Below are 26,325 nucleotides of genomic sequence, written 5' to 3' on the forward strand. Positions count from 1 at the left end.
AGTAGTTCCACAGGTGGTAAATTATCTTTATTACTAAGATTCACCTACTTTTAACAATTTTAAAGCAGTAAATTTGACTTTATTCAAGGTCAAATTACTTTACCCACTAGTGGATAAAATGCGTTTTTACCCGCTGGTATTGAAGGACAAAACACGTGTTTCCGAGCAAGTGAGGGGAAAAATATAGTGTTCGTCCTAGGGATATCTATTGAAGACCAATGGATTAAGGATGAAAAACTGGTGTACCTTCGGAGGTGTAAGAAGTGATAGATATATAAATACAAAAGTTATATTCAGTAGACGGTCTTTTTGGGTAGACGGTCTTCTCCACACTGACCTTAAATCGCTGTCAGTTTTGTGACGACAATTAAGCATAAAATCTGTTTAAAAAAATACTTTTTTCATAATCTGAATGTATATCATAGCTTAAAGTTTATGAAATTAACACAAAAACAATATTTTTATTGAAATTTCATGCTTAATTATCGTCACAAAACTGGCAGTGAGTTAATTTTTGTTAATATTTTACGCTAATTGGGGGGTCCTAAATTCTGAAAAAGGCCTAATGCTTAATAGGTAATACTAACAGCAACACTCAACTTATCATCGGTAGGCTTTATGCCCTTGTAATAAGGATAACAAACGTACAACGAACAGTGCTGCCGATGGTACTTTGTACTTTTAGGTCTTCTAAAGTGTAGACAAACCGGGGCAGTCAAATTTGACAGACACAGGGCTAGACACATGTGCAATTGTGCATTACCTATCTTTCAAACTCCCCTGTATTTCGAAGTATGTAACAAATCAAATTATTTTACGAAATATATAAATTATAAACTGAAATAGATATCATACACTATAGAAAAAGCGATCAAGCCCACTGGGGGCGAAGCCGGGAATCGAACCCGGGTCTCCAGCTATCGCGGCTGACGTGCTAAACCGTTGTACCACTTCGACCGCGGCCACTATTTCCCCCTTATTTTTCAAAAACATAGTATACATATTTCCTTGCGGATCTTCGGTTGAATCTTTCGCAACTTTAAGTTTTGCACTTGTAATACCTGCATTGAATTTTTCGCATTATTATATTATACACGGTGTAACATAAGAAAACCGAAAGATTTTAAATGCGCATTTCTGAGGGCAAAGTAAAGATAAAATGTTATATAAGAGGTCACGCAAATTTCGCTAAAAAAAATCTTTTTTTAGTTTTTTTGAATGTATTTTCACATAAAAATAAATAAATAAAATATAAATAAATATTATAGGACATTCTTACACAGATTGACTGAGGCCCACGGTAAGCTCAAGAAGGCTTGTGTTGTGCTTGTGGGTACTCAGACAACGATATATATAAATATGTAAATACTTATACAGAGTGGGGCCTGTAATAAAGGCGAAGAATTGAACTCTAGGCTATTCTCCTTATACTGATCAACATTTGTTCGGCGACTTTTAAAAATAACTTGTATTTTGATTTTATCATCTTTGCGAATTCTGTTAAGTCTAAAGTGTGACAGACAATGTCAATGACAACAATAATGGCGTACATTGAAGCTAATATTTATTTTGTATGAAAAATTAAAAATTTAAATACTTCATAATTTTTAAAAGTCACTGAACAAAGGAGAATAGCCTACAGTTCAATTTTTCGCCTTTGTTACAGGCCCCACTCTGTATACATAGAAAACATCCATGACTGAGAAACAAATATCTGTGCTCATCACACAAATAAATGCCCTTTCCGGGATTCGAACCCAGGACCGCGGCTCAGCAGGTAGGGTCACTACAGACTGAGCCAGACCGGTCGTCAAAAAAGTAAATGTTATTAGTAAAACTGGCACTTAAAATAAAAGTTTTCCAGAAAAAAAATACTTTTTTGTAATGTGACCCCACTTTTTTTGGATTTGATAACTTTTACGTGGTTTCCACTCAGAATCGCGAGCTCTTTCAATCCTAATAGGAGAAAAAAGTCTCCCAAGCTTTTTTACCCCATTCCGTTACCATTTTTTCATCATACATTTTGTATGGCGGTAACGGAATGGAAGGTTTGAATAATGTATGGAAATTGTTGGACATTTTTTTCTCCTATTAGAATTGAAAGACCTCGCGAGTCTGAGTATGAATCGCGTAAAAAAATACCCATATTACAAAAAAAGTGGGGTGGACAACTTTGAAAAAAAATGGCCGAGTTCTTAATTTTTTCATATCTGAGAAATAATAATAAGTAATTAATTGTTATTTTTTTTAATGCTTATCTTATACTTTTAAACGAGCAATTCTTGTATATTTATTTATTTATTTATTTATATATACCGACGATCTCGGAAACCGCTCTAACGATTTCGCTGAAATTTGTTATGTGGGGGTTTTCGGGGGTGAAAAATCGATCTAGCGTAGCCTTAGATCCCGGAAAACGCGAATTTTCGAGTTTTCATGAGATTTTCTTTCGCATTAGTAAACGTTAAATATGGTCGTTAATTTCGCCGCGCGCGCATCGATTCCGCTTAGCTCAGTCGTACGAGGTCGGTCTAATGTACGCAGATAGATCGTAGGTGTCAGGGTTTCGAATCCCGGCCAGAAATTAAGTTTTAGTTTTTTGTCTTTTTTTTTGTTTTTGTATTTATAAGAGTTTTTTTTTTATCTAAAGACGTGATATATCAAAATAGAACCGAGCGAAGCTCGGTCGCCCAGATATTAACTCTAATATGATGAGGAGTACGCTTTTAATATTATTCGGTTTCCTCGGTATACTCTTAGGTCGACACGTTCGTTTTTCGTCACGTTCCTGAATTGGTCCGATTCTGCTTTCGTCAGCCATTCTTGATTCATTAGTCTGCAGTCATTATCGTCTTTGACCATAATGAGTTGTTGGCCTTTTTCTTATTTCGACTCAATCGTTTTTCGTCATTTCGTATTTGATCATATTCTAAGTTGGTACCGACCTAAGACTTCGAAAAAACATAGATTTAACAGCGAACATGCCGAAAGAAGATTATGACGAGTAAAGAACGAGACGAATTAAGATAAAGATGAACAACGACATTGACCGTAGTCGAGAAAGACCATCCACGATCGTGATGAATAAAGAATGACTGACGAAAGCAGAATCGGACAAATTTAGGAACGTGACGAAAAACGAATGTGTCGAACCAAGAGTATACCGTTTCCTCATGTTACACCGTGTATTATGTATGAATAGTGACTCGGAACGTATTAGTTGACCAGTTATACAAACAGGTGACCTACTCATTCCGCTCAGATTATATCTCGATGTCAGTTAACTATAACTAGAGAGATTGAAATTGGTATCGTTAAGACGCTACGGGAGTGAAAATGCTAAAATGGAAAGGAGCCCCCCTTTTAATTTGCGAATTTCAGTTAAATATACTAGTGTTATTAACTAGATTTATCGAAAAAAATATGTCTGTGAAGAACAACTCAGTTAAAAGATTAATGCGAAATAATCTTTAAAATCGAGGTTCCACTCTCGACTGTTTCCTCCTTCAAAAGTCAAAACCTATTTAAACGGAACGAAATTTGAGAATCTGAATATCAATGAAATAATCTGTGTCGGACCATTTAGATTTTTTGGCTAATTGTTACCGATCTTGAGTATTACACCTTTTTTTGAGCCATATTGAAAAAGGCCGTTTTTAGAAATTTTTGATTGGCTCTAGCGTCTTTAAAAATAAAAATAGCAAAAAAATCAAAACGGTCCGACACAGATAAAAATATTAATAATCTGTGTTGAAAAAATCATTGCTCTATTTTCAAAAACCAGGAAGGAAATAGTCGAGAGCGTTTGTATGGAGAATTGACCTGTATCGTATCGTCTTAACCATGTAATGCTCAAATTCAATGCGTCAAAGGCATGACAAAATATTAGTGCGTTATTATTTTATTATGTACTATATGAAACATGTAAAATAAGTACCTACACTATACCTACAATATCAAACAGGTATTATACGTGTAACATTACTAACATTGTATTTGTCAGACAAACGTCACTAATTATTGTTTTTTTCGAAAGTTACTTCATGTAATTTACAGGAAAGATAAGTACAAAGTTATGACGCTTTTTGACGTCTATCAATAAAAAGGATACTTAGATATTTAATTAGTAGGTACGGCGACTACTACGCCTACGCCTACGCCAGGGCTACTACGGTTTCGAATCCCGGCCAGGAATAAAAGGTTTTTGTATTTATAAGAGTTTTTTTTTATCTAAAGACGTGATATGATATAATATAGAACCGAGCGAATCGCCCAGGTACTTATTATTAAATACGTAAAATTTTACACAAACCAAACATTACCCGATTTTTGGTTTGTTTATAGTTTTTTTTAAATTCCTAAACGTACAAAGTATAGCGATCTATGTAGCTAGAACCTCATTCAGACAGTATTAGTTGGGTTTAAAATTATTGTAAATTTAAACTAAAACACCAAATAATAAAATAAAATATTTTCGTTTATATTAAATTATGCAATAGCAAAACACCATTAACAAGAAATTTCGAAACTCATATTGGATAGCTTGTAGGTTTTCGTTGATGAATTAGGCAGGGGTCAAGGCGTTATTGAGGCATTAATTTGGGCAACAGCTATGACATGGTGTACAACACCGACGAGCGGGCACACATTGGGAGCCGCGATTGTCGTTAACTGGTACAACTTTATCGTAATGAGGAATGGGTGTTATAAACTGATATTCCAGTTTCGATTTTCGGCCCGCACCCTCCACGGTTTTCCCGATTTTAAGCTTTATCACGCGATTGGAGAAATCGTAGACGACGCCGGGGTAGTCCTGCGCCGCTGTAGACATCAGCTGCGCCGGGTCCTCTCGGGTCATGTCACCAACGCCGTCAGACGTCAGACTGAAATGCGCTCGCTGCTTGTGGTTCAAAGCGCAGGTGTCTTGTGGCATTTGAAATACCACCTTGTTTCCCGGCGGGCAGCAATCTGCACAATTTTGTCACCGTGTCATAAGATCATCATAAAGTTACTGAAGGTACACTTAAATAAAGAATATTCAAAGTTATTATATCATTTAAAGTTAAGTTGACGGAATGCATTTTTATTGAAAGTTGGCCCTTAAGGACTAGCAGCCCTTTTTACTTTTTTGCTTTTTCGTATTCTTCTCACACAACATTCACAGTCCAGATCCGACTGCATTCTTATATTTTTCTTTTGCACAGGTGGCTGCTGGTCGCCGCCTTTTGGCGTAACCAACTCCAGCTCTAATCTACATTTCCTATCTCCTTGGACCGCAGTTTTGGCCACTTTTAAAACGAACACGTCTTTGTTTTGCGTAACGTCCCCCGTTCCAGATCGTTGCAAGGAAGGGGGCGGCTGGTTGTGTTTTGAGGCCATCGGACAGCCCTCGGTGGTGCAGGTGAACTGCGTTTCCGCTAGCTGAGGGCCATTGCAACATACGTCTTCGGAGGGCAACTTTAAGCTTATTTGATTTTTTGCACACGGTGGATCGCACGGCGCATTGTCCTTTTTGTCGTTTCCTTTCTGTGGTACATATGGGCTCTGCATCGCGCAATGCGTCTGACTAATCTTCTTGATGGTTGACGCATGGGCTGGTACTTTGATCTTAAGCTCGTTGCCGCATAAGTTGGTGCCTATCTCTTCAAATAGAGTATTGCGACCTGGCCATATTAAGAAACTTGTTCTCATGTGTTTAATTCTTGCACAGTATATAAAAATGTTACAAAATTAAAAGTATTTTTAATGGTTTGTTTTTGACTATTTTTATTGTCACGCTGATCTATATATTTATATTCAAGTATTTTAAGTAACAGCTTTAGGCCACCTGATCCTGCTGGCTTGTTCGATCCATAGGACGACGTTTTTTTTACAATTTTACTGTTGTGTAAGATCGGATCTACTAACCCCCTTATTCATAAACGTTCACTAAAGTTATCAAGCCCATAAAGTTCGTTGGTCCCTGTCCGACGTATTGTTGTGATAGAAAGGGACAAACGAACTTTATCGGCTTGATAACTTTAGTGAACGTTTATAAGGGGTTTAGTCGGTAGGAGCAGGTACCCTAAGGGTTAGTTAGTATGGTGCCTAAGTTACAAAAATTTAATTTTCATAAAAGCCGTCTCGTTCTCGTTCAAAAAAAGAGTCTGTTCAGAAAGTAAGGAGTCGTGGAATGTATTTGGAGTTTGGACCCTATACATTTTACGACTCTTCCTTTCCGAACAGACTCTATATACTTATAGGGACTTTATAAAATTACACTATCAGATAGGAAGGTAAATTGAACTCCGCACGTTCAGTGCCGCACTGAATAGGTAGGTATTAGGTATATCAGGCGGTCTAGCACAACATGCGCTCTCGCCCGCCAGTCGCACCTGATGACAGGACTCGCGGGCGTGAACGCAAAATGTGCTAAACCGCCAGGTCAATGTCTCCAAAAAATATTAATGCCGTTTATTTTTATTACAACTACAGGTTCTTACCTATGCACTTACAATTTTCCAAATTACTTGTTAGCTAATAGCGGCACTGAAGTGATAGTGATAAACATATTATAAACTCATCCTATAGGTACACAGTGTAACATAAGGAAACCGGATAATTTTAAAAGCGTATTCCCGATCACATTTCAAGACTAAAATGAAATATAAAGTTTTATGGATTTCTTTCAAACTCAATACTCTTATAAACTAATAATTTCTTGTACTTAGTACTTTTAGGTATTAAAAAAATTTCGTAATAAGGTATTAAACGTTTGATTCCTGTTAACTTTTAGGTTTTCGTACCAAAACGGTACGAAAGGAACCCTTATGGTGCCGCTCTGTCCTTGTCTTTCTGTCTGTCACATCACATTACTAAATATTTCGAGAACTACATAAGCTATCGATTTGAAAATTTGGAATAGTTATAAACATTGTTAACCTCTATAAATTGAAAGTACATTTTTTTTAATTAATGACAATTTAAAACTGTTTTTGTAGTGGAGAAAAAAATAATTATGAAGGAAAATGTAAAAAATACAACAGTTTCCAAATTACAGACACAATTTTATTATTCCAATGTTTCGTAAAATTTTCATAATTTTTCGTTGGTAAAATTCAGAGATAAGAAGGGGGGAACGGTATTTTTTTTTACATTTTCCTTCATAATTCTTTTTTTTCCACAACAAAAAAAATATAAGAAATAGTTTATTTACGTTCAATTTAATCTCTTTCTAACGATACCCCACTTGACCTAGTAACTTGAAATTTACAGTTTGCCCCCTTTCATTTTGGCTATATTCTACAAATAAAATTAATAAATAAATAAATATTAGTATATTATTAAAAAGTGTTTTTTTTTTCATTTTCCTTCATAACTCTTTTTTTTTCTTTAAAATGAAATAGTTTTGATATGTCAGCAATTCCCGTCAACTTTGTACAAAAATTAAGGGAAAAGTTAAATTTGTTTTTATTAATTCCTATTTTGTTACCAAGATTTTGTTGATGAATTGAGATTTTATTAAGTTTTATTTCGTCATTAAGGTTCTCTAGTATCTATATTTTCTTAATTATAACAATTATCCTGTATATATCTTACGAAAGTCGAATTATATTACTAAATGTTGGTAACAAAATAGGATCAATTAAAATTTGCTGACGTGGCATTGTACAAAGTTGACGGGAATTGCTGATGTACAATTTGAGCTCTTTCTAACGACACCCCACTTCACTTAGTTTAGTAACTTGACATTTATAGTTTGCCCCCCTTTCATTTTGGCCATCTTCTATAATTAATATTAATTACTTTAAAAAAATACCTTCAAAATGTAGAGGTTACCAATGTTCATAACTATTCCAAACTTCATATCGATAGCATAAGTAGTTCTCGAGATATTTAGTAATGCGACAGACGGACAGACAGACAGACGGACATAACGGTGCCATAAGGGTGCCTCTATTGTACCTTTTTGGTACGGAACCCTAAAAATACTAAAAAATATGCATTGTGTGAAAATTTACTATATCCTTTCTTTTCCTTCTTTTGACTTTAGAAATGTGCTGTTAAATATTTCATTCCCTCATGTTACACCGTGTATATTACAAATATATGTACGATTCTCACCGAACCCGGTCGGCTCCTCGAAGAAGCGGACGGCTCCGACGGGATGCCGTCGATTCTGACACACATACACATTGTAAATTCCGCGCCTCTGGAGGCCGGTGGGACTCGTACATTAATGCGCACACCGCACTGCTTTTATCAGAAATGGAGCTTCATTTTGTCGTACCGACAGATGATCAACATCAACAGCGTGATCAACGTCGGGAGGACACCGCTTCATAATTAAAATTTAGTCCCAATTTTTATTATAAGTGAATATTGACGTTATGGAAAATATTATACGCAATTGGACGCACTACGAGTAATTACGATTAAAGATTAAAGATATTTTTATTTTCTTTCATACAAATGAAGAGCGAAAAATTAATGAATCCGGTACTGATTTTTAGATTTAATTAAGTACCTACAGTTAGGACCACAACTGAGTCAATAATATTTGTCCCTCGATAAAAAGCAAATAATTTGATGATCATCAAGTTATACAAAAATGCGGTATACTCGTTCGTTTTTCGTCACGTTCCTAAATTTGTCCGAGTCTGCTTTCGTCAGCCATTCTTTATTCGTCACGATCGTAGATGGTCTTTCTCAACTACAGTAAATTTCGTTGTTCATCTTTATCTCAATACGTCTCGTTCGTTACTCGTAATTTTCTTTTGGCATGTTCGCTGTTAAATCTATGTTTTTCGAACCAACTTAGAATATGACTAAATACGAAATGACGAAAAACGATTGAATCTAAATAAGAAAAAGGTGTTCGGTCAAATTTAGGAACGTGACGAAAAACGAACTTGTCGACCCAAGTGTATACAAAAATACTAAAAGAAGAATTTAGATCCTTGAGTTCCGGCCTCACAAATTATTTTATTCATATTTTTCATTGGTTCATACCGAAAACTAAAATTTAATCTAATTAATTTTTCCTATTATTATTAGTAGTTTCTGAAGCGTTCTCAATTCAGTAGGTAAGTCATTTAAAATAAGGAATGGAATTTCTAATAATATGCAAATAAATATTCTGTTTCTCAAAGAAAAAAATGTTTGTGGGGATGAATTTAAAAACAGGTTTAACAGATTTTGATTCCAAATATTATTTGGAGACATGAAAATATCAAGATTGTGAATGCAAAATGATGGGGATTTGGTTTCACTGATAGCTGATACCGATAAGAACATAATACCTAATCACCTAAAGGAATAAAATCATCACCGAAATATATCGGTGCAACATTGATTAATTACCTATGAAATATTATCGAACATAATGGGTCAGTTAGTTCTTATTCTTAAGTGTATTAAACAATGAATAATAAAATGGTTAAATTAAGAGCATAAAATTGTATGCTCTTTTACTGTTATATCTTTTATAATAATAAATTCTTAAAAAATATACCATCGACACGATATGATACATATATATAATTATGTACCTACTCTACACCAATTTGCGTCACAATGGTTTCAATAAAGTTAATATCCAGATAGAAAAATGCGTCAAGATGAAAATGTGTAGTATTTTTTGGCAAGACACGGCACTTCTCTGTACGATGCCGTTCCATGGCCGATATTGTTTTCGGTGCTTCCTTTCTGATAACTTCAGCGTGTGTGCCGCAAGCCGCCTTTTCTCAACTGCCGGCGTAGCCGAATGGTCGACGCCAGACGCCGACAGAAATGCAGTTTGGCTCTGTCGCGCCTATACGCAAGAGCGATAGAGATACAGATATTATCGCTACGAAACAGATATTATCGTGAGCGTTTGTGCATTCGGCTACGCACGCTGGCCGCCTGGCCTAGATGCCAATCGTTAAGGCTCCGGTACCGACCGAACATAATGTTACTGTCGTATAATCGAATAACCAATTGTGGCGGAGAAAGATTATCGTATCGTTTACTACGCGACAAACGATTGTCATCTTTGCACTGTTTTAATTCATCCACGACAAAGTACTTGCTCACCTTTAGGTACATGTAAGCAGTATTGCTCCGTATTTCTGCAGGCCATCTGCTGCTTAGGATCTGGCTTTGGACCAGTGCAGTAGCATGGATCGTCAGGGTCTTCACATGGCTTGCTATTATAGGGATCTCGAGCTGCAAGAACGCAATTTATTTAGGTAAGTATTTTTTTTGCTATTGTGTGACTTAACCATGTTTTCACTGGTATACTAAGTACACGAAGTTGCTTATATTATGTCTTATCTTATCATGCTGCAGCGAAATGAGTTGAATAATGTATCTATGTTTTATATATAATGTTACACTGAATATTTCAACCACTTCAAACAACATCTGATGTACCTAAACCTTTCTCACTCTATCCATAGGTGAAAACCGCATGAAAATCCGTTCAGTCGTTTTTGAACTTATCGCAAACACATACACACACAGACACACAGAGGGACGCGGCGTGCGATTTATTGTGTATGAAAACGAAGACATTTTTTTTTCGACTTTACAAAAAGTGTAAGGTTCTTGGTAATGAACGAAGTGTCGAATTTAACGGAAAACAAAAAAAAACACGGTGTATAAGTATCTATGTATGTACTTAAGGCACTGGTCCCACCGCGAGCTAGTAAGCTATGAGATATCGGCTATAAAAACGAACAAAAGATAAGCACCCCCTTGCAAATAAAAGAGACACGGCGATATTGATAGCTCACCGCTGGGTGAGTAACTATAAACATCGCCGTGTCTCTTTTATTTGCAAGGGGGTGCTTATCTTTTGTTCGTTTTTATAGCCGATAGTTCATAGCTTACTAGCTCGCGGTGGGACCAGTGCCTAATAAGCATATGTATATGTTTAATATTGACCGAGTCCCACGGTAAGCTCAAGAAGGCAACAACGAAGAGCAGACAACGAAATGTATATGTATAATATGCAAATGCAAATTTTATGTATTATATGTACATAAAAACATCCATGACTCAGGAACCAGTATCTATGCTCATTAAACAATATATGTATGCAATAAATGCTTATGACTTATGAAATGCCCGTACCGGAATTCGAACCCAGGACCGCGGCTTAGCAGGCGTCACTTAGGCCGATAGTCCACTAGCTATCACATGTTTATCATAGATCATAGGAAACATGCCGTCCTTTTTCTTCACGTTGGAGAAAAAGGGAGGCAGACAGATTATGATCATATTTCTATGATAAAAAAAAGGGTTCTATGACTCACTTATAAAAACCAGCGACGTAAAGCCATAAATATTTGATCACTTCTTAATTAAAAATAATTTGAAAGACGTATGGATAATATGATACCTGGGTCGCAAACGCCCCCTGGACCGGCGTGTGAGCTACTTGCTCCCCCTCCAGAAGCGCGCGCGGCGCCGCAGGCGCAGGGGTCGTTGGGGCTCTGCAATTTTCTTGGAGGGTTACACGATCGGTCTACAGTTCCAGACCCTCCCATACCACTGCCTAACACAGGAGGCCCTCCGCTGCCTCGGAATTTTGTTACAATTAATTTACCGAAACATGAAATACGCAAAAACATTAAAATTTCGCCGGTTTCGACACCATCCGCTCCTTTAATATGAAATGAATCTTTCAGAGCTTGATAGCTGACGTTATCAGGGTCTTCTAAGAAACTCTTGCGAGCCTGCACGAATTCCTTAGTCATGTCGATAATTGCTTCTCCTAGGTTTATTTTGGTTGGCAAACAACCACAAGGAAGCTCTTTGTACACGGATACTTTTATTTCGAACTTGCTCATTGCGCTGGAGATATCGGATTGTTTGAGTGAAAATAGGCAGGATTTGCCGCTGTTAAATGACTTCATGAACGGAGAGTCGTTGAGTCCGGAGCTGCCGCCGGCATCGTCGTCACAAAGTTCGAGAGGATCACACGCGGGGCATTTGACGCTGACACAAGTCCTAAAGGCTTTGTCGGAAAAACAGGGACTTTTGGAATAAATTATTTTATCAATTAACACTTCCAGAAGGAAGAGGCCATCATCCTGATTCGCCATCGCAATCGGGTGTTTTTTCAAAACGGTTTTTTTTTAGTTTTTACAACATTGAGTTAATTTTGATTGTTGTTCAAGACTAATGAATTTTGACGAGTGAAATAAAAGAAAAACGCGAGAATGACTGATGTCATCTTCTTTTTATATTGTGACAGTTATAAACCTCGTTGCATGGATTCGGAAACCGATAAGGGCAGATACAGACGGACTGCAAATCAACTGTAAATTATATTAAAGCTGCACGCTGATTGAAGCCTGACTTGCCATGTCGCGCGCGACTCCATACATCAAGCACGACTTCAAGTATGGACTCGCGCGCGACAAGGCAAGTTGTGCTAGAGGGTCAGATATGACTACACGCCATGTTGCGGATTGTCATTAGAACATTTAGAACTATTTTTTTCATAGTAGGTAAACAGAACTGTCACCCCATACATCAGAATAACAGCGCCCTCCTGATAATCCATGATGATAATCCATACTAATCCATACTAATATTATAAATGTGAAAGTGTGCGTGTCTGTTTTTTGTCCGTCTTTAACGGCAAAACGGAGCGACGAATTGAATTGATTTTTTAAGTGGAGATAGTTGAAGGGTTGGAAAGTGACATAGGCTACTTTTTCTCTTTCTAACGCTTTCTAAGCGAAGCCGCGGGCAAAAACTAGTAGTCATATATTTCTGGTCAGGCTTTACAGAAATATATGACTTCGCGCCATGATGCGGAAATTCATTAGAACTATTTTTAACCGACTTCAAAATAAGGAGGAGGTTCTCAATTCGACAGATTTTTTTTCTTCATACTATACTGGACTGTCAACCAGTACATTAGAATAACAGCGCCCTCCTGACATTAGTCACATATTTCTGGTTTCTGGTTAGGCTATACCTATAATCTCCATAACGCTAATGCTGTTGGTCGTTGTAATCGATCCTAACCAGGATCTTAAGATTCTTAAGACGCCGACCAACGCCGACACACTAATTAAGGTCCGACCACACCGTGGCTTAATAATTTTTAAGAAAAAAAACCGTCGCCTTTCGGGTTCTGGTGAAAGCTACTTGCGAATGTTGGATTATGTAGAAATGTATAAGTATTTTTTAAAACTGCTTTTAATGTTTTAATTATTAGATGGCAACACAAATGAATATACGTATAACGATAAGGTTTGAGGAGTTGCCTCAATTCCTCATGAATCCGATTATATTATAAGAAATCGAAGCTTGACAAACTTTGACTTGAAAACTCAATATGCTTAACAAACATATCTAAATAAATGTCAGTGTTCTGAACTTAAATGCATGCTTTTCTTACAAAAATACCAAAGTCACTATGAGTGTGCCGTTCATATTTGAGGAGTTCGGTTCTGACTATCATCAGCAGTTCCACTGCACCAAATATCACTGTTCTGGACGTAAGTGCATGCTGTTCTTATAAAAATACCAAAGTCACTATAAGCGTGCCGTTCAGATTTGAGGAGTTCCGTTCTGACCATCATCAGCAGTTCCACTGTACCAAATGTCACTGTTCTAGATGTAAGCGCATACTGTTCTTATAAGAATGGCAGTCACTATAAGCGTGTTGTTCTGATTTGAGGAGTTTGGTTCTGGCCATCATCAGCAGTTCCACTGCACCAAATGTCACTGTTCTGGACGTAAGTGCATGCTGTTCTTATAAAAATACCAAAGTCACTATAAGCGTGCCGTTCAGATTTGAGGAGTTCGGTTCTGACCATCATCAGCAGTTCCACTGTACCAAATGTCACTGTTCTAGATGTAAGCGCATACTGTTCTTATAAAAATGGCAGTCACTATAAGCGTGCCGTTCAGATTTGAGGAGGTTGGTTCTGGCCATCATCAGCAGTTCCACTGCACCAAATGTCACTGTTCTGGACGAAAGTGCATGCTGTTCTTATAAAAATACCAAAGTCACTATAAGCGTGCCGTTCAGATTTGAGGAGTTCGGTTCTGACCATCATCAGCAATTCCACTGCACCAAATGTCACTGTTCTGGACGAAAGTGCATGCTGTTCTTATAAAAATACCAAAATCACTATAAGAGTGCCGTTCAGATTTCCGTTCTGGCCATCATCAGCAGTTCCACTGCACCAAATGTCACTGTTCCGTACCTAAATGCATGCTGTTCCTTTAAAAACACAAAAATCACCATATGTCATGCCTTTCAGATTCGAGGAGTTCCCTCGATTTCTCCAGGATCCCATCATCAGAACTGGTTTCTGAGAAAAATGGGACCAATCTGTATGCATATACATTCAATCAAAAAAATTTTTTCAAAATCGGTCCAGTAACGACGGAGATATCGAGGAACAAACATAAAAAAAAAAAACAGACGACTTGATAACCGTCCTTCTTGAGAGATATGAGGCGACGGTTAAAAAACGGTGACGGTACGGAATCGCTGTGACGCATCGAATCCGTACCGTTTTTACCGCATGCACCGCTTCTCGGGAAAAGGCCACGGTACGGAATCAAAAAACCTCGGCTTTTGGGCTCTAGTGAAAGAAACTTGCGAATGTTAGATTAGAACTTTGATTATGTGATGAGAATATAAATTAATATACATATTTATACCGTTAAGGTTTGAGGAGTTCGGCAGTTCTACTGCATCAAATGCCACTGTTCTGAATGAAAATGCATGCTGTTCTTATAAAAATACCAAAGTCACTATAAGGCTGTAAGTAAGCTATTCAAATTTGAGGAGTTCCGTTCTGATCATCAGGAATTCCACTGCACCAAATGTCACTGTTCTAGACGTAAATGCATGCTGTTCTAATAAAAACAAAAAAATTGCTATATGTATGCCTTTAAGATTTGAGGAGTGGGTATAAATCAGCGCACTCCTCTCCACAACCTGAGCCGATCACTCCAGTGTTCCTTTTGATCCATCTTATGGATAACGCTATCTTGTAAGGCGAGTCGCCGTCTGCCGGAAATAAAATTAGGCCTATACAGTTTCGTTAGACAGGCGTTTCAAGTTTATTTTAATATGCATAAGTGAACCAATGTTATTTGGAAAATTTCCTTAAAATAACTGGATACTTGACAGAAGGGTAGTTCTTGTAATACCAATTGCAAGCTTCGTGCTGGAAAGGACGACCGACCCTGCAAGTGAAAACAAAACAATTTTACTTAATCCTCGTTGGCTATCAAATATGGCGCTCGATCATTTCGTTATAAATATTATCTTCATTAATACACACATTACAATGCTAGGTACTAATATAATTGAAAAACAAGTGCTTATTACGACTAATAATACGAGTATCATTGTTAGTATCCAATTTTTTTACACTCATAATTATCACTAAAAAACCTGGCCAAGTGCAAGTCGGATTCGCCCACCGAGAGTTCCGTACAAACTTTCAATAGTTTGTACGGAAATCTCGGTGAGCTTAAACTATGGAAGGTGATTTTTATGGATATTATTTTTTTCGTAAACCGATTTTAACCATTTTTATTTTATTTGAAAGATGGTATTTTGATTGTTATTCTGTAGAAATAACAGGGGGGCGCGATTTTTTAATCTCGGCCATTCGATTTCGTGAAATTCATTCAATTAATACTCTCACTACTAGCGATTTAAATTGGGTGGGGCCAGTGCCTTAAGTTCGCGTATATTAGTTTACTTAATTTGCCGATAGATGTCGCTGTAAGTTGAACCCTCATTTCCTACATCGCGTTTTTCCTGACATGAAGGGGTCGTGTCAGAAGCGTCCTTGCGACACGTTGTAAAGTATTGAAGTCGAATTGATTTGATTTTCTTTGGACGTTGTGTAATAATAAAATTGTATATTAAATATTACTTGTTAGGTTGAAAATTGAGTCTTGAAGGATTTAGTTGTCTGTAGTGAATAACATTCGATGATTCAACTACCTATTGAAAGTTTGTACGGAACCCTCGGTGGGCGAGTCCGACTCGCACTTAACCGGTTTTTTTCTTATAAATGTTCCTTTAGTCCTCTCCTTTCCTAATATTATAATAATAAATGTTGTAGTATCGTTCGTAGGCTGAAGGCTTGTTATATACTTAATTAGTTATTATATTCCATACTCGTCCATGGTTTCCCGGATTTCTTCGGGGGTCAACGTAGCCGAGACATCGGGATAGTTCCGCCACCTTTTCTGCCCAGGGTCCTTCGCCCATGCGAGTTGAAAGGGGGTCAGACCAGAGTCATTCTTGTTGCTGCAGTCACGACAGTAGGCCTTGAGAGGAACCTGTAGTTGTTTCATCGTTTGTATGACGGTATACTTAATGTGTAAACTAGGACTGTTTTTTCTTTCTACCTACCATGATATCTACATTATGGCGGGTGCTTTACTGGTTCTGAGTGCGTCCAAAGAAAAACACAGCATCCGCTCTGCCTTAGATTAAATTAGCTCCCTTAGATTCCATTACATAGTTAGTTACATACATGACGACCTAATAAAAGCGTGTTAAAAAGTGGATACATCTCTTTGTAGTCGACTGTACACCGTACATTACATTTCATTATTGACAAATTTGACAGGCATACTACTTATAAGTCTACTTAAAACAAATGTAGTATTCTGAAGCAAATGATGCATTGAGGCTTTAGCATAAGGACTCTGTAATAGATTATTCTGGATTTATAAACTTCGTCTCTGTATTAAAATGCCTTTAATACTAATACTTACTAAAATTCGAATCGAAGAGAAGCTTAATAGTACATTACGATACAAGTGCGAAAAAGAGGAAGTTCGGAACGAGTGGCGATAGATTAAAACACGACCGAAGGGGGTGTTTTATATCGACACGAGTTACGAATTTTCTTTTTAGGGTTCCGTATCTCAAAAAGGAAAAACGGAACCCTTGTGGGATCACCCGTGCGTCTGTATGTTCGTCTGTCACAGCCAATTTTCTCCAAAACTACTGAACTTGAAATTTGGCACACATATGTGAAGAACCTGTGACCCAAAGTCGGACAAGTAATTTAAATTAAGAAATTATTATTATTTTTGGGCGTTAAAGTGAAAATTAAAAATCAAAGTTTTTTGAACTATATTTTGTTACATATCAAATGAAAGAGCTTTTTATAAGTATTTCAAAAATATTTTTTTTTATAATTTTTAGTCAACGAATTTTCAAGTAATTTAAGAAAATAGGCAAAACATATATAAAATATATTCCTCCACCCTTATCTCCGAAACTACTAAGCATAAAATTAAAAAAAAAAATTAAGGAAGAAAAACCGCCGCCTTTGGGGTTCTCGTGAAAGCTACTTGCGAATGTTGGATTATGTAGAAATGTGTAGGTAATTTTTAAAACTGCTTTTAATACTTTAATTATTTGATGGCAACACAAATGAATATACGTAAACCGTTAAGGTTTGAGGAGTTTCCTCAACAATTCCTCATGAATCCGATTATAAGAAATCGAAACTTGACAAAATTTGACTTGAAAACTCAATATTCTTTACAAACATAACTAAATAAATCTCACTGTTCTGAACTGAAATGCATGCTATTCTTATAAAAATACCAAAGTCACTATAAGTGTGCCGTTCAGATTTAAGGAGTTCCGATCTGATCTTCGTCAGCAGTTCCACTGCACCAAATGTCACTGTTCTGGACGTAAGTGCATGCTGTTCTTATAAAAATACCAAAGTCACTATAAGTGTGCCGTTCAGATTTGAGGAGTTCGGTTCTGACCATCATCAGCAGTTCCACTGCACCAAATGTCACTGTTCTGGACGTAAGTGCATGCTGTTCTTATAAAAATACCAAAGTCACTATAAGCGTGCCGTTCAGATTTGAGGAGTTCCGTCCTGACCATCATCAGCAGTTCCACTGCACCAAATGTCACTGTTCTGGACGTAAGTGCATGCTGTTCTTATAAAAATACCAAAGTCACTATAAGCGTCCCGTGGATATTTGAGGAGTTCCGTTCTGACCATCATCAGCAATTCCACTGCACCAAAAGTCACTGTTCCGTACGTAAATGCATGCTGTTCCTTAAAAAACACAAAATTCACCATATGTATGCCTTTCAGATTTGAGGAGTTCCCTCGATTTCTCCAGGATCCCATCATCAGAACTGGGTTCTGAGAAAAATGGGACCAATCTGTATGCATATACATTCAACCAAAAAAAAATTCAATATCGGTCCAGTAACGACGGAGATATCGTGGAACCAACATTAAAAAAAAAACATACAGACGACTTGAAAACCACCTTCCTTGAGAGATTTGAGGCAGCGGTTAAAAATACACGGGATAGCCTTCAATCTATAGATTACAGGAAAATCTATTAGAAATCAACAGTCAAGCGTAAGTCAGACTTGAAAGAAAAAAACTCAAATTACGAATTTCACTCACTGCTGCTGCAAGGAGTTACAACTGTTACAAGTATATCTCTTGAAATTGTGTGAGCGCGTTTGAATATGAAGTACATAATATTCATTTCTATTTCGTTTTTTTACAAATTGTTCAAAAAAGATCGTTTATTCGCATGCAAAATGACTTAAGCGCCTTAAAAAAAGGCGCTTAAGCCCTTCTTGTGGTGTACGGAACCTTGCAACGCGAGTACAACTCACACTTGGCAGGTTTTTGCACGACAGGGCGCTCATCCACACACCTTGCAACCTAAATGGTCGCGTACCGTGCGGTTTCAGAGGAATTTCCTCCCGCGGACGCTCCGGCTGTGGAATGAGCTATGCCGAGGTATTCCCGATGAACAACAGTATGGGGTTCTTCAAAAAAGGAGTGTACAAGTTTCTAATGGGTTGGCAACGCGCATGTGACACCCCTTGAGTTGCAGGCGTCCATAGGTTACGGTGACCGCTTTCCATCAGGCGGACCGTATACCTGTTTGCCACCGACGTGGTACCTATAAAAAAACCCGGCCAAGCGCGAGTCAGACTCGCCCACCGAGGGTTCCGTACAAACTTATTTCAAAGTACCTAGTTAAAATAATCTCATGTTTCTCATATAACTCTAATGGCTTGATTAGAAAACTAGAAGCTAGAAGTACTAATGAAGTAATGAGCATTATTGTGTATAGCGCCATCTCTTGGTGAATTCGCTAACTAATTTGTTCGACCTGTATAGTATGTTGGTTTTTCAGGGATAATTCTTTATAATATTAACCGATTTAAACAGTTTTTAATTTATTTGAAAGAAGATGGTTTAATTAACATCTCGTATTCATTTGAAGTACGATATACATCCGCAAGGGTGGTTAAATTGAAAGTAAATATCTAAAAAGTATTTGTGAATGAAAAAAAAAAAGTTTCCAATATACAAACACGATTTTATTTTTCCTGTAATATTTAGCATAAAACCAATATATCCTAAAATTTTCATAATTTTTCGTTGATAAACTTCGGAGATAAGGGTGGGGGACGGTATTTTTTTTTACATTTCCCTTCTTAATTTTTTTTTTTCCACAACAAAAAAATTATAAAAAATAGTTTATTTACGTTCAATTTGAGCTCTTTCTAACGATAGCCCACTTGACCTAGTAACTTGAAATTTACAGTTTGCCCCCCCTTTCATTTTACCATTACCATTACCTTTCATTTTATCATAAAACCAATATATCCTAAAATGTTCATAATTTTTCGTTGATAAACTTCGAAGATAAGGGTGGGGACGGTATTTTTTTTACATTTCCCTTCTTAATTCTTTTTTTTTCCACAACAAAATAATTATAAAAAATAGTTTATTTACGTTCAATTTGAGCCCTTTCTAACGATACCCCACTTGACCTAGTAACTTGAAATTTACAATTTGCCCCCCCTTTCATTTTGGCCATTCAAAATTCATAAATTTAAAAAAAATATACTTTCTACTAGTAGAGATTTACAAGTTCACAACTATTCCAAATTCCAAGTTGATAGCATTAGTAGTTCTCGAGATATTTAGTAATGTGCCAGACGAACAGACAGACGGACAGAGTCGCACCATAAGGGTTCCTGTTGTACCTTTTCGGTACGGAACCCTAAAAAGCACCATCTGTACTGAAAAATAATTAAGTAGTACTTAAGTACTTTAAGTAGTAAGTAAGTTTAACCTTCTTTTCATCTGGTGATTGTTTTAGGCCATCGCAGCCATGGTAGCGGCGGTATTTGACGCAGTCCAAGTCGTACTGGTACGAGCGCGGGAAGACGTCCTGGTGAACTGTCGTACAAAACTTCATGTGATTCATGTGTCAATCTAACTGTGAAGGGTCTACTTTGATATGAGACTTATAGCGGTTTCGCACTACGTCCGATCCAAATCCGAGAAAATAAGATCTGTCATAGTCGTAACTATTTTTATGGTAGTTTACGCACTAGATCCGAAGAAGGACGGAAAAAATTGGATTCCGACCGATACTTTCACGGGTTCAAATCTGATTCGGATCAAACGAAGTGCAAAACTACTCTTAAGTTTGATGTTAGGTTAAAATTAACACAAAAACACACATGTATACATACCTTAATTGTCAGAAAGAAAAGTTCGTAAAGAGATAAGAAACACTTCGCACCTATACCTACTCGTATATTTTTCAGTTGGTGTGTAATCTACTGAGATGTAGATAATATGCTAATGCCGTTGTGCCAGAGTAGGTAATAGTACATTACGATACAAGTGCGTAAAAAAAGGAAGTTCGAAACGAGTGGGGATAAATTAAAACACGACCGAACGGAGTGTTTTAAATCGAAAACTAATAATTTTTAAGAAAAAAAAACCGCCTTCCTTTGGGGTTCTGGTGATAAATACTTTCAAATGTTAGATTATGTTATCAATTCGTCTGTATATTTTTTAATGTTTGTTATTCGATATCTCCGTCATTTCTGAACCAATTTTGAAAATTGGATAATTCTGAAGTACTTACAGATGAGAATGATTATCAGAACGGAACTCTAACCAGGGGCGGCTCATTCTTCATCAGCAGTTCCACTGCACCATTAAATGTCACTGTTCTGGAGATAAGTGCATGCTGTTCTTATAAAAATACCAAATTCACTATAAGTGTGCCGTTCAGATTTGAGGAGTTCCGTTCTGACCATCATCAGCAGTTCCACTGCACCAAATGTCACTGTTCTGGACATAAGTGCATGCTGTTCTTATAAAAATAGCAAAGTCACTATAAGTGTGCCGTTCAGATTTGAGGAGTTCCATTCTGACCATCATCAGGAGTTCCACTGCACCAAATGTCACTGTTCCGTACGTAAATGCATGCTGTTCCTTTAAAAACACAAAAATCACCATATGTATGCCTTTCAGATTTGAGGAGTTCCCTCGATTTCTCCAGGATCCCATCATCAGAACTGGGTTCTGAGAAAAATGGTACCAATCTGTATGCATATACATTCAATCAAAAAAAAAAAATTTAAATCGGTCCAGTAACGACGGAGATATCGAGGAACAAACATTTAAAAAAAAAAAAAAAAATACAGACGAATTGAGAACCCCTTCCCTTGAGATTTGGAAGGCGGTTAAAAATTAGTTTTATTTATTAAATGAATGGTCCCTTATCATTGACTATTGTATTGATTCTGAAAAAAACTGTTTGCTTGTAGGTAGGTTACCTGGTTTGACAATGTCAGTAGTCATGCCGTAGTCGTAGTAGGCGTCGTGGAGCGTGTAGGCGTTGGCGCCAGGCTTGTCCACCCAAAAAGCTTTGTCCTGCATCACCATTTGATCCTTCACAGAATCGGGCAGCTCCTTAATCATTGGTCTAAAGACGTTTTAATATTAGACATCTTAAAATTTATAATAGGAATGATAGATAATTTAAGAAAATGTAAGTACCTATATCAAATATAATTAAGTATCTAGATACAATTTTACTTTAACAAATAGTAGGTATAGATACTCTTTCTGGTCTACTAATAAAATTAAGTGGGTCAAAATTAACCTGACTTCAGTATTGAAGTCGGTTGAGTGAGAGTATCTATAGTTAGGTAAATAATAATATCAGGGAGAATATGGGCAACCTGCATGAAGGGTTGGCGCTGATGGTCACAAATACAAATCATAATTATGGAATTTCAAACACGCCGTCGGAACTAATTTGATTGAATGTAGAAAAGCGAATACCTCGGCGGGCACAGTGTCAGTTCCCTGGTGAGTGGCTGCAAGTACTTGCCAATAGTCCGCTGCGTTAGGCGCGGCGGGCGGTTCGGAGTCAGACACTCATCCGTCACAACCCCTGGTGACATGCGATCATCGAGAAGGTAGCTGAAATACAAATCATTACATAAACCGGTCAAGAGCGTGACGGACCGTAGTTTCCCGTCCCACATAATGAGATGTCCACTTAAAAGTTAAAATAACAATTCGAAAATCTAATAGCTTATACCACAAAATACTTACATATTAGTACAAGTACAGAGAACCCTATCCAAGAACCCGTTTAAAGAAATAACGACTCATTGCTACGATACTATTGAGTTCCGACCGCGCAACGCTAAATGTCTACAATACCAACTTAATATTCACGTAATTAGAAGTGCTTTCTATCGCGTAACTCGTACCTTTTCTGACGATATCAAGGTTGTCTCCTTTTAAAAAATAATATAATCTTAATATTTAATTACTTAATACCGTTTTTATATTGCTATACTTTAGCTCGAATAAACCTAATAAGATATGTCTTACTGGTATGTAGGTATAATTCTAATAAATTCGCGAGTAACTAGTTAGGCGTAACATTACCTTAGGCCTTGAATAATTCCGGCCTTTTTTAGGGTTCCGTAGTCAACTAGAAACCCTTTAATTATAGTTTCGCCATGTCTGTCTGTCCGTCCGCGGATAATCTGTGACCGTTAGCACTTGAAAGCTGAAATTTGGTACCAATATGTATGTATATCAATCACGCCGACAAAGTGGTAAAATAAAAAGTGAAAAAAAAAAATGTTTTTCTCAAACATGCAATGAAATATTGTCTTTACGTTCCTTAAAATGGGCTGGGAAGTATCGCTTTTTGGGCGCAACAACTCGAGAGGAAAGTAAAGGGATTTCATATTATTTTTCAGGCCTAAGGCCTGCAAAGTAACTTTTTTTTATAAAATATTTTCCTTTAGAGCATTTTTTTTTTATTTCATTGTATGTTTGACAAAAGCACTATACATGCCTCGGCGTGAAAACGGATTCCCGGCCTCGTATCCCTATCCGTATATACCCACTTGGCCGGAAATCCTCATTTTCCCGGCCTCTGATGTAATGTACTATTGTTAGGGTACCCCCCCTACATGTAAAGTGGGAACTGATTTTTTTTTCATTCCAACCCCAACGTGTGATATATTGTTGGATAATAGGTATGTAAAAATGAATAAGGGTTTACTGAAATCGTTTTTTGATAATATTAATATTTTCGGAAATAAGTGTATCCCCCCCCTCTAACTTTTGAACCATATGTTTAAAAAATATGAAAAAAAAATCACAAAAGTATAACTTTATAAAGACTTCCTAGGAAAATTGTTTTGAACTTGATAGGTTCAGTAGTTTTTGAGAAAAATACGGAAAACTACGGAACCCTACACTGAGCGTGGCCTGACACGCTCTTGGCCGGTTTTTATTGTTCATTATTATCAGAATTAATAAATTCTGAGACAGCGGTCGAATCAGTACGTAGGTATTCAACGAAAAACTCTCGCGCATGCTGCGCACGCGTCACCGCTCGCCCGTGAGGCCCTACTGGTTTGCCCCTCGCGAGGGGTACTTTTACACACATTTTTGTATATTTGGAAATTATCCATAGACGGACAGACAGACATGGCAAAACTATAAGGGTTCCTAGCCGGCTACGGAACCCTAAAAACTAGCAGTTGCTTAGCTTGACTGAAAACAACATGATACCAATATGAATTGAGAGCACGCGTGTGAGCAGCAGGAGTATTATGGTTTTAATACAGCAGGACGTCAGTGTTCATTAACACGCCCGGATTAGGGGACCTACCTTCCAGACCCAAACTCTGAAAACTAATTTTATTAGGACTCGTTCTCCGTCTCATTAAGGCCCGGGCCTTGTGGCCATTATGGGAAATCCAGCCCTGCTTTATCCAGCTAAACCTGTCAGTCTATTATGTAACTATAGCTATACATACATAAGCACCTGTACCTACTTTATAATACTATTATTATACTCTTTGACCTACTTGTTAGGATCATAACCAGCAAACATCGGCACATTGCTAGGAGGTTCAGAAGGGTGCCCCTTTTTTAGTTCCATGTTTTTATTTTTAGGCTTTTATTTATGAATAGGTATCCACTTTTAATTTATTTCACTCTAGTTTTAGGCTAATGATAAAAAATTATTATTGTTTACATTGACATTTTACACTAAGTTATTGCCATGAAGTGCGATATTATTGCGTTAAAGATTGACAATTTGTTGACATTGCTTTCACATGGCTTTGACATTAGTACATTTTTAGGGGGTATACCCAAAGCAAAAATAACACGAAATTTTTAAGTATAACCCCGAAAACTCAAGGATGAAGGTTGTTGGTAGAGAGCTCCTTTGGCTCATCTACTTATATAAAAACGAAAAACCAGAAAGTCGTCGCCCACGCAAGCCACGGCGTCATACTTCCATATCGATAAGGTTTGATTTCATATGCGTCGCATCGCCGTCGCGCGACCATCGCGCGACCGTCGCCCACGCAAGCCACGGCGTTACAGCTAACACCAAGGCTATATGGAGATTAGAGGTATTCCTATTCTCCCTGACCAAAGAAGATACATTCAAAAACCGGCCAAGTGCGAGTTGTACTCGCGTTGCAAGGGTTCCGTACACTACAAGAAGGGCTTAAGCGCCTCCTTTTTAGTAGGAACTTAAGTCATTTTTGCGAATAATCGATATTTTGAACAAAACGAAACAGAAATGAGTTTATATGTAATATTCAAACGCGCTCACACAATTTCAAGAGATTTGGTAACTCCTTGCAGTGGCAGTGAGTGAAATTCGTAATTTGAGTTTTTTTCTTTTAAGTCCGGCTTACGCTTTACTGTGGATTTCTAATAGGTTTTCCTGTAATCTAATCTATAGATTAAAATGTAATCTATAGATTGAAAACTACCTCGTGTATTTTTTGAAAATTTTACGATTAGTAGTTTCGGAGATAGGGGGGAATTGTCCTTTTTTGCCTATTTTCTGAAATTACTTGAAAATTAGCAAAAAAGGACAATCCCCCCCCCCATAAAAATAATAATTATTATTAATAATTATATATATTTTTTAAATACTTATAAAAAGCTCTTTCATTTGATATGTAACACAGTATAGTTCTAGAAACTTTGATTTTTAATTTTCACTTTTACCCCCCTTTTTTCTTAATTGAAATTACATGTCTGTCTTTGGGTCACAGGTTTACATATGTGTGCCAAATTTCAATCAATCAATCAATATCAATATCATTTATTGCAAACCATGGTATTACATTACAGATGTTACAGTATGAAGGAGGTCGCATGGCACCCCGGTAGGGCATGGCAATATTGGCTATTTCTTATGTACATTAATTATTTACTAAATTATATCAAGATCGGTAGTTTCGGAGAAAATTGGCTGTGACAACGGACAGACAGACACACTATAAGGGTTCCGTTTTTCCTTTTTGAGGTACGGAACCTTAAAAACAAAAATCAGACAAACTAAACTCTAAAAAAAAAAATAATTGATTTGGGCGACGACGTAATGGTGCTCCCTCACTGGCTGTTATAAACTAGGAACAAAACAAGTTTTTGTATGAACATTTTTAGGGTTCCGTAGTCAACTAGGAACCCTTATAGTTTCGCCATGTCTGTCTGTCCGTCCGTCCGTCCGTCCGTCCGTCCGCGGATAATCTCAGTAACCGTTAGCACTAGAAAGCTGAAATTTGGTACCAATATGTATATGAATCACGCCGACAAAGTGCAAAAATAAAAACCGGCCAAGAGCGTGTCGGGCCACGCTCAGTGTAGGGTTCCGTAGTTTTCCGTATTTTTCTCAAAAACTACTAAACCTATCAAGTTCAAAACAATTTTCCTAGAAAGTCTTTATAAAGTTCTACTTTTGTGATTTTTTTCATATTTTTTAAACATATGGTTCAAAAGTTAGAGGGGGGGGGGGGACGCACTTTTTTTTTCCTTTAGGAGCGATTATTTCCGAAAAAATATTAATATTATCAAAAAACGATCTGAGTAAACCCTTATTAATTTTTAAATACCTATCCAACAATATATCGCACGTTGGGGTTGGCATGAAAAAAAATATCAGCCCCCACTTTACATGTAGGGGGGGTACCCT

The 26,325-nt window shown here is 37.1% G+C and overlaps 1 protein-coding gene across 4 annotated transcripts; it reads right to left on the minus strand.

The window, feature by feature from the left end:
- Positions 1-4,555: 4,555 nt before the first annotated feature.
- LOC125241688 lies at positions 4,556-24,394 on the minus strand. Of its 4 annotated transcripts, none has more exons than XM_048150276.1 (7): positions 24,194-24,394; positions 22,134-22,274; positions 21,623-21,771; positions 20,119-20,225; positions 15,088-15,189; positions 10,057-10,188; positions 4,790-4,968 (listed from the first exon to the last, which is right to left on the minus strand). In XM_048150276.1, the coding sequence occupies exons 1-7, from the start codon at positions 24,265-24,267 to the stop codon at positions 4,909-4,911; spliced, it is 765 nt and encodes a 254-aa protein (XP_048006233.1). In that variant the 5' UTR covers positions 24,268-24,394; the 3' UTR covers positions 4,790-4,908. The 4 variants fall into 4 exon arrangements, with proteins under 4 accessions (XP_048006232.1, XP_048006233.1, XP_048006235.1 ...); XM_048150278.1 differs by lacking the exon at positions 4,790-4,968 and adding an exon at positions 16,139-16,302 and having other exon boundaries at positions 10,062-10,188; XM_048150277.1 differs by lacking the exons at positions 4,790-4,968; positions 10,057-10,188 and adding an exon at positions 16,139-16,302 and having other exon boundaries at positions 15,051-15,189.
- Positions 24,395-26,325: the final 1,931 nt, after the last annotated feature.

Source organism: Leguminivora glycinivorella, chromosome Z (genome assembly GCF_023078275.1).
Source record: "Leguminivora glycinivorella isolate SPB_JAAS2020 chromosome Z, LegGlyc_1.1, whole genome shotgun sequence".
In the NCBI taxonomy this organism is placed as follows: Eukaryota; Metazoa; Arthropoda; class Insecta; order Lepidoptera; family Tortricidae; genus Leguminivora; species Leguminivora glycinivorella.

What these genes read in the sequence shown, in the direction of transcription:
- LOC125241688 (XM_048150275.1), bottom strand. Translation starts at nt 12,071, where the DNA reads ATGGCGAATCAGGATGATGGCCTCTTCCTTCTGGAAGTGTTAATTGAT. An exon ending in AGGGGGCGTTTGCGACCCAG is followed by an intron (nt 10,189 to 11,365) that starts GTATCATATTAT and finishes GCGTTCTTGCAG; the next exon opens with CTCGAGATCCCTATAATAGC. An exon ending in CTGCTTACATGTACCTAAAG is followed by an intron (nt 4,969 to 10,056) that starts GTGAGCAAGTAC and finishes AAAATTGTGCAG; the next exon opens with ATTGCTGCCCGCCGGGAAAC.